The 9,829-nt window shown below is 35.0% G+C and overlaps 1 protein-coding gene across 2 annotated transcripts; it reads right to left on the bottom strand.

Moving 5' to 3' along the window:
• Positions 1–604: 604 nt before the first annotated feature.
• On the bottom strand, positions 605–5,090 carry LOC145616744 (B3 domain-containing transcription factor ABI3-like). Of its 2 annotated transcripts, none has more exons than XM_081671484.1 (6): positions 3,162–5,090; positions 2,813–2,905; positions 2,592–2,692; positions 2,410–2,462; positions 2,239–2,315; positions 605–1,196 (listed from the first exon to the last, which is right to left on the bottom strand). In XM_081671484.1, the coding sequence occupies exons 1-6, from the start codon at positions 5,088–5,090 to the stop codon at positions 1,047–1,049; spliced, it is 2,403 nt and encodes an 800-aa protein (XP_081527610.1). In that variant the 3' UTR covers positions 605–1,046. The 2 variants fall into 2 exon arrangements, with proteins under 2 accessions (XP_081527610.1, XP_081527613.1); XM_081671487.1 differs by having other exon boundaries at positions 2,410–2,456; positions 3,162–5,089.
• Positions 5,091–9,829: the final 4,739 nt, after the last annotated feature.

Here is a 9,829-nt window from a genome sequence, read left to right as displayed (position 1 = left end):
AGTAATACGAAGAATATCGTGAACTGGCGGAGTAGTAAAATGCAATATAAAAAAATTTGTCAATTACTACTTACTACCGTTAAAGTACCCATTTTGCTACCGTTAAAAATGAAACAACTTTAAAAATCAGAGCGAGTAATACGAAGTACTCCATATATATATCATTAACTAACCACATTCTTTACATACAAAGGAAAACTATGGATCATGAATTACCTCCGGCCATGCTCTAGTGAAAAGTAAGCAATCACCAAAATAAGATCAGAAGATAACCTTTACTTTCGTACCATGAAGATTATGAGCTCAAATCCTAACTTTCCATTCATCTTCCCCTATTAAATTAAGTTTTACAAATTACTGCAACCTTATATGATTAAATTCACTAATGCAACGATTACATGATCAACCCTATAGTTCTTCTCCTTGGTACAATGATCAATGGCACAAATGCGCAATTGTCGTCAACAGTTTAGAAAAATTCTTCAATTGAGGAAAAAAAAATGATATGGGAAGTCCCTTGGTATGATGGACTTGTAATTTGTAAACATAATATGCACAATCAACAGAAGTAATTCAACCAAATGTTCACAAAAAAATACGGAGTATCAAATTAGATTCACTTTATAACCGCATCTACATGTTTATTATCACACAAATACTACACAAATTACATTCAGTTTTTCATGCAACAGCAGCACAAAATCTACAATAGTAAACACATCACAATTCGAAGGCGGACATATTACAAAATATTACAAACTGCAACATACAAACGCCTCCAAAAACTGCCTAAAACCGTTGATTCTTACCTATAATCTCCTCCACATCAACGAGCACCAAACTAATTAAAGAGCGCGAAAACAGTTATGATTGCGATCATATTCCTTGACCCTTCTTATTTGGATGTGACATACCTATATGTAAGGTTTTTGCAACCACCACTCCACGAGTTTTTTATTGCCTTAATCACCACTCTCATAGGGGTAGAAATTGCAATGTTATGCTACTGAAAAAGAGTTTTATGAACAATAAATCGAACTAGGAAGTTAACTTTGAGTAACGGTTGGAGATGAGGACGGCCCATTTCCAGCTGGGGAGGAGGTTGGTTCAGTTTTCTGGGTCTTGTTTGACTTCTTGTTGGTTAGTTCAGGCTTCGCGCTTTGCTGTTGTGGTCGTACTTTCACTCCTCTGATCATCTGTAAATCACAATAGAAGATGTCAAGTACATACCCATTGCCCTAATGCCAATTAGCACTAAAGCATACCACAATTAGAGAATGGATCGGAATGTATAATTCAAGTGAAAAGAACATAAGACGACATTACATTTTTGTCAAAAATCTAATTCAAATTCTTGTATTAGACTGTGATGATGTGCAATTGTTTCACCAACATATATACTTTGAAGATTGCGACACACTCCTTTTACCAAACATACAAGGAAAAAATTATCTCAAATAAGTTCTAGAGGTCTTTTAGAAAATATTCTACACAACAAAAAATCATACTATCTTATAACTAAGGATTGCAAATAAAACTACAGCCAACAATCTATGATCAAATTAACTTGTGTGAGTAAACTAGAAATTAATAAACAGCATCCAATGACCAAAAAAATCAACTCATGACATGATTGATTAGATTAATGCATATTAAAGAGGGTAATCAAACAAATTAGAGTGGAAGATGAACTAGTTTCTCATCAAGGTCCAAGGCAAAAGGAGGTTCAAAACTAAGAATTAATAACACCAAGTTTTATCTAGTAAAAGCTATTTTTCTATATCGTAAGTGATATCAGAAATACGAGAACATTTTGATAATGCAATCAACTTTCACATTTATAAAAATTAAAGCAAAAAAATATGTACAAAAGTTTAGTTTTTCATTCTATAGGTAATTTTTGATGTACAATTAATTTGTGGAAATCAAAATCGAACCCAAGACATAAATTACTTGTTTACAAATAATAACCGGAAAATTTAATGTACTACCTATAATACAAGTATATGCAACTATTGAAGATATCAATAGAAGCTGTTCAGTTTTCTACTTTTAAGGTTGCAAGTGGTAAAGTTAAATCATATGGTGCAAGTTGCAGGAAGAAAGATAGACAATAATGAGAGATAAAGAGAAACACAAACAAAGATTTGCCACATTAAACATCTGAATAGATTACATAGTACTCCGTACTACGTATATACAAGTTGGTAGGAAGGACAAAGGAAAAGAGATACATACATATTTGCCACATTTTACATCTGAATAGATAACAATGAAGTCCCCTTCTTGTAGTCCATTCGATCTCACAAAATCCCCTGAAATATCCGATGAAATAAACACCGATCATTATTTTAAAAATTTCCAACAAGTAATATTGCTAACCATTATTGATCATATGTTGATACGTACCTGTGTTCTCAAGGAGATACATCCTGCTTTTGTTATTAGGCCAGAACCTGACGCTCCAAAAAGAAACACGAAAGACCAATTTTTTGTCAGATTTAACCATTCATCGAAGATAAGGATTACTTGAACAATGCTTTTATATTAACAAGACATATTTTAATTTGTTAAACATTATGTAATTATACCTGTAACGCATGTTCCACACACGCGAGGTACCAATATCTTCCATGGCGATAGGGATTCCATCCCTTGCCTCCAGTTCTGGCAAATGAGTCTCTGCTTCCTTCTGATTTAATTAAGAACAAACCAAATTATATTATGTAATTAATAAGATTATCGCTAATAAGTAAGAACAAAATTAAACACATATAATCAAGCGATATCATCACAAAATTATAACTAGTACCTTAGGCAAGACGATCCTCCCTAGATTACCAACATCACTTTGCTTCAATACTTTTTGTAGAAGAAATCTCAAATTCTTCTCTGTTTTCCATCCCTATTGTTAAAAATTAACTCATTAATAAAAATAATACGAGTATAAATTAAATTAAATTAAATTAAATCAATGTTCATTTCCCATGAAAATAACGTTAATTACAGCCCTAGGGAAAACAATAATCAACAATAATAAAACAACAATACTTGTAATATTCCATACAACCCAAATTGCACCGCAAGAAATTTAATCAATCCAATCACAATTCTAAAAATAAAACAAGAATAAATAAAAAATAAAACCTAAATTCACTCACCTGTTTTTTCTCAATCCCAACTTGCTTCTGATAGCCGTTGGCAGCCCTCTCCATGGGGGGCTGCGGCGGCATCATCTGCCCAACCATAGGACCGGGGTGGTTCACTTGTTGCGGTGCCACGACTTGTGGAGGAGGTGGAGGTGGCCAGTACACCCAATTCCCATGTGGTGCAACAACACCACAATTTCCATTCCCTACAACAGCTGCTGCATGCTGCTGTTCAGCCATTTGACTCATCATCATTTGTTGATTAACAACATTTCCATTATTATTACCATTATTCTGATGTTGATGATGATTATTATGATGAGAATTCCTATGGTGATGAGTAAAGAACCTCCTCTGCCTCGCCATCCTCTTCTTCCGAGCCTCCTTCGTGGCCGAGGACCCGAGCCTCACTAGCCCCTCGGTTGGACCGGGGTGATAGTAGAACCCCGGGTAAGGAGGAGGGTTTGCATACCCTCCAAACGGGGCTGTTGCATCGGGGTAAACCCCGTAATGGGGACTCATCCCGTATTGCATCGGGTTGGGTCCCCATGTGTGGTAATCCGCTGGCGGCATAGGTGGGTATGCCGCCATCGGATTACCACCCCCATACGGATCCACACCCATGTACCCAATCGTGGGTGGGAACCCCGGAGGAGGTGGTGGGGCCGTCATAGGGACCATCACGGGGGACTCACTAACATACGATTGAGGCGGTGGTGGAGCCGGAAGCCACGTAGTTGGGCTAAAACACTGCGACTCGGGTGCACAACTAGGGTTTGCTGCACTAGTATCACTAGTAGTAGCATTCTCATTCTTGTGATCTTGAATTGAATAACTTTGGTTATTATGATTATTATTGTTAATCATAATACTACCACTACCAGTATTAACAACATGAAACTCATTATCTTCACCACTCATCATCATTTTCTTATTTTGTAAATGATGATTTTGCACCCATTGAAGTATCAACTTAAGCAATTGCTTCATCCCTTCTTTCCCACCACCTAATCTCTTAGCAGCGTTCTCAATCGTAGACTTCTTGATCTTAATATTCCTCAAATCCTCAGCCGATATCGCCTCCTTGTTACTCTTCAACCACTCAAAGAACACCAAAGCAAGATCATCCGGCGACGAACCCAGTTCACCACTATTCTGACCACCCATACCACCACTAACAACCCCACTAGTAGAATTATTATTATTATTTTCAATAGTAGTATTACTATTCTCACCACCCTTTTGTTGTTGTTGCATCAACTGCTCAAACACTCTTTCTTCTTCATCTTCATCAACTATTTGACGATTCACTAACACCTCCTCCGGCTGTAGAAACTGATACTGACTACTCTCATGCTCATCGCCGTTGTTATCCTCGAACAACGGCGACGGGTCCCAGCATATATCAGTATTCTCAAGCATATCTATGCACCCAAAATTCTGCATCATATCCATGCAATGATCAACATCATCCATCAAAATCTCCCTCTCCTCCACCCGCTGAACCAAATCATGATCCGTAACCGGTTCCGGGTCTTGATCCGCATCGGACTTCAACACCGCCCACGACGCCGCTCCGGACGACGCCGTGGAAGCGGAGGAAGACGTAGTGGCGGTGGAACACACCCCAAAAGGCTTCGGCGCCGCCGTAGCGACGGGAGTCGATGATGAGGAGGAGGATGAGGACATGCAAGGAAATTCCGGAAGTGGTGGAAAATCAGCATAGAACAAAGATGATGGATCGCTAACATCCACATCTAAAAAATCATTCTCATTGCTCATATTAGCATTTTTGTTTTCATCATTATTGTTACTCTCAAAAGGGTGTGAGGCGGTTTCAAACCAGATCTCTTCCTCACTATCCTTGATTCCTTCCCCCGCAACGACGTCAAAATTTTGCAGATCTTCACCATGCATTACCATTCCCTTCTTCAACCCCATCAAATCCTTTCAAAAAGAAAAAAAAAAAAAAAAAACCCTTTTAGGTGGGTAAGTTGGTGAGGGAGAGAGAAAAAGAGTGAATTTGTACAGTACGGATAATGAAAATGATGGAGAAAATATTTTTGGTAGTGAATTAAGGAAGCAAAAAAAAGGAGAATTTTTCTTTTTTTAGGAGAGAGAAAATGCAACATAAACCATCTGGATATGGATAATAACAACTTGCTAATTATTTCATGAAAGTGACCTTATAGTATAAATTAAAATGTTGTGTTTCTTTTTTTACCACTTGCAATTCTAACAACAAAATTTATAGAGAATCTAGGAAGAGAAGTAAGGATTATATATATTCCTTATCTTTAAAAAAACAGAATCAAATCTAATTGTTTGATTAAACTATGATTAAAGGTACAACTTTTGGTGATTATTAAATTAATCACATGATTAGTGTTTGGTTAATTAAGATTAGTGAAGGTGACGATGATAACAAAGGAAGATGAAGATGGAAGAAAAGAAGAAATTAAAAGATAGTGGGAAAATGAAGAGAGAAAACCACTCACCGAAACTTAAAAAACCGTTCGGAATTTGAAATGTTTCATAATACTTTCATTTTTGTTTTTGGGTCTATTTATTTTTCTGAATTTTATTTTTTTTTTTTTCAATTTTGTTATTTCTTTTTCAATTTTATTTTTTCCTTCTTTTGGAGTTTTGTGAAATTTGTTGGGACTTGAGTGTGAAAGCTAGTGCAATTTTTTTTACTCCATTCTAAAATTCTTACAACTTTTTTTTAATGGTCTTTGTGTTAAAATTATTCCTCTTAATGGAGTGAATCTAAACCTACAAAATAGACATTAAAATGAATCTAATTCCGTCCACATTATAATGTGTAAAACTCTGTTTTTTCTTTTTATAAGTTTGATTTATCATTTACATTATGTGGCTTTTATGGTATCTATCAATTGTGCATCAATGTTTATAGGCGGATTTTACAAAGTTGGTAGTAACGCTAACTAGAATTCATAGTTGAAAAAAAAAAAAAAATCTATCTAGAGTGGAGATAGAGTAACACACTTAGAGTAACACACTTTTGGGGTAAGTTTGACTTACCTTATATAGTTGTCTAAAAATTTACAATAAAATGAATCCGATTCATGAACTTTGGCAAAAGCTAATAGGTAAAACAAAAAAAAAAAAAAAAAAAAAAAATGCAAAGTTCGATTTACTTTACCTTGAATGTGTGATATCTATGAAATCCGCAATAGCCTTTTTCTGTCGGCTTTTACGAAGTTGGTGGTAATGTCTAACTAGAACTTTAATTTACTAGAGCGAAGATAGAATTAACTTTTGGGGATGGAAAATTGTTTTATATATTTATTTGTGACAAAAGGAACAACAAAATGCTTTTACCTAACATTGGAATGGAATAGTATAGCAACCCTATAAAATAAAAATTATACATCTAAAAATTTACATTGAAATGAACTAAATTTATAGAGCTTGACAACAGCCAATTGTTGAAAATTTTTAAAAACAACCTCAGAAACATGTGAAGTTTGACTTATTGTTTACCGTATTTGGTTGTTGTGGTTTTCATAAAATCCGCAGCAGTGAATTCTGGCGTATTTAACGGGGTTGTCGGTAACGTCTAAGTAGAACTTTAATAATTAATAATAATAAAAATAAAAAGAAAAACCAATTAGATAGAGCAAAAAAAAAGTTAACTTTTGGGGTAAAATTCATGTTATTTATTTACTTATTTATAACCAATGCAACAATAAAATACTTATCAAAAATTGGAATATATATTCTAACTCAGCAATCAAAATAAATCTATACTATATATTAAAAGGTGTTTATAATTAAAATTGTGTATGTGCCACGTGTACTCCTTCTTACACCCATATTAGGTCACATCATCATTCAACAACCTCTACCATCATGCAACATCATCATTCAATTAAATTAAAAATACATGCAAAGAGATTCGAACCTAAACTTTATTGAATAAAAACCACATGCAATGTCATCTTAGCTAGAATTAAATTATAATCTATGTTTCCACATTTATGTATAAATACATGTAGTACAAATATTATAATGTAATATAAAACAAAAAAAAGTACGTCTTTTAAAGCGTCTAATATAAAAACGAAATTATTCAAAGTATCACCCGGGGCAAAGCCCGGGCCACACACTAGTTACATGTTAAAATGAAGCTGTTTTATGAACTATTACAAAAGCCAGTAGCTGGAAAGAAAAACCTCAAAAACATGTGAAGTTTTGACTTATAGTTTACCTTATATGGTTGTTGTGGTATCCATAAAATGCGCAACAGTGATTTCTGGCGGATTTAACGGGGTTGTTGGTATCATTTAAGTAAAAAGATATCAATTAAAAAAATTTAAAATTCTAATTAAAGAGAGCAAAGATAGTTAACTTTTGGGGTAGAAATTGTTTTATTTACTACTATTTATATGAAACAAATTAAATAATGCAACAACAAAATACTTTCACTAGAGATTGGAATATATATTCTAAGGGCATGTTCTCATTGACTGAACTCAGCTGAATTGAACTGAACTGAACTGAATTGAGCTGAGCTGAACTGAACTGAACAGAACTTAACTGAACTGAACTGAGCTGAACTGAACTAAACTGAGCTGACACTAGTAGAATAAACATAATGAGAAGCGGTTCAAATCCCCCAATGGCAAGCGGATTTGAACCGCTCGCGTTTGGGGGGCTTGCCATTGTCAATTTAAATGGCAAGCGGTTCAAACCGCTTGCCATTTGAAGAAAAAGGGCAGCGGTTTTGGCGCCAAACCGCTGCCCATTAGGGCTATAAAAAATTAAAAAAAAAAAATTTTTTTTGGTTTTTTCCAACTGAAATTGATACAGAAACAAAACAAATATAAAAACAACAATATTTTTATTAATTAATTGATGTAAGTATTACATTTTCTTAAAAAAATATACATAAATATATTTAAAAAAATTAATACAACTAATTAAATTATTACAACAAGTTATCTAAAAAAAAAAAAAAGCTTGTTCCACCACCAGCACCACCACCGTCCACAAGCAACACCACCACTATCAACGCGTACCACCACCACCACCACCCACTCGCACCACGCACCAGCACCAGACCACGCACCAGCACGACCACCATCCACCAAATCCCAGCCTACTTCGCCCACCACGACCCCCACCAACACCAAATCGGCGGCCTAAAAAAAACAATTCAACCACCAAATCACCATAAAATTTAAAAAAAAAAAAACTTTAAAAAAACAAAAAAAAATTTTAAAACAAAAGAACACACCATGAATTCCACCAAAACCTTGAAAATTGGCTTGAAATTTGGGTTTTAAGGGTCAAATTCGACCATGAAAACTCTAGATCTAGAGTTTTTATGGTCGAATTTGACCTAAAAAACTCGAAAAACCACACGCATACCACCGGACTTCAAGGGTCGTCGTGGTCCGTCGTGCACCACCACCGGACGACTTCAAAGAGAAAGAATACAGAGAGGAGAGGAGAGGAGAGTGAGCGTGAGAAAAATTGAGGTAAGGGGAGGAGAGAGAGAGCGCCGTGAGAGTAAGGGGAGGAGAGAGAGCGTGAAACTTAAGGGGTAAGGGGAGGAGAGAGAATATATAGCTGGGCTTTTTTTTAGGGTTTCTCTAACAAATGGCAAGCGGTTCACGGTTTAAACCGCTTGTCATTTACATTTTGGCAAGCGGTTCACCCCAAACCGCTTGCCATTTGTTTATTTCAGGTTTTTATTATAAAATCAGGTAAATGGCAAGCGGATTTATCAAACCGCTTGCCATTTGGGGCTTCCAATTACGTTTATTCTACTAGTGTGAAATGAATATTTTATAAGAGAAGGAAATTAGGAGCTAAGCTGAACTGAACTGAACTGAGCTGAGCTGAACTGAACTGAACTGAATTTCAACGTAAGAGAACAGACCTTAACTATGCAAAATAAATTACATCTAAAATTTTATTTAAATGAATCTGATTTATGAACTTTGACAAAAGCCAATGGTGATAGAACAACATCAATTTGAATCATGGTTGGTGAGGTATCTAAAAATTGCACAATAGTGATTATTTCATGCAGATTTTACAAAGTTCTCACTACAAGAAAATAACTTTTTCGTAGCAATTATTTTAACCTTTAGTATCGATTGTAATTGCAACAAAAAGTTTTCCCAACAAATGGCCATTCGATACAATATCCCCCGTTGCCTTAGCCTTTAGTAGTGGTTTTCAATATCGCTGGGGTTGGCCTCAATAATTGATACGAAAAACTACATCCAATCGTGGTGATTATTGTAGCGATTACAATCGCTATAAATGTTTAACTCATTTTCTTTAAAAAAAAAAAAATGTGTATGATCTTTACAAGACTCGAACATGCAACCTCAAACTCTTATATTAAATGTTTCCGTATCGATTTTTAGGATTTAGTGGCAATTGTAAATGATACGATTTCTCAAAATTATTTAAATGTGTAAAAAATAGTGTGGACATGTATTATTATGTTTTCCGTATCGATTTTATAGGGGAAAACCATGGCGATTGTAAAAATGATACAACATCCTTAATTATTTCACAAACATATTTGCATATTGTAGCGAATGTACAATCGCTACGAAATAATCGCTACGAAAAGAGATTTTTCTTGTAGTGTCTTGGTGATGTCTAGCTAGAGATAGAGATTGATTTAAGATCAG

Source organism: Chenopodium album, chromosome 3, assembly GCF_948465745.1.
Source record: "Chenopodium album chromosome 3, dcCheAlbu1.1, whole genome shotgun sequence".
NCBI lineage: Eukaryota > Viridiplantae > Streptophyta > Magnoliopsida > Caryophyllales > Amaranthaceae > Chenopodium > Chenopodium album.
This window is presented reverse-complemented; position numbering and strand designations above follow the sequence as displayed.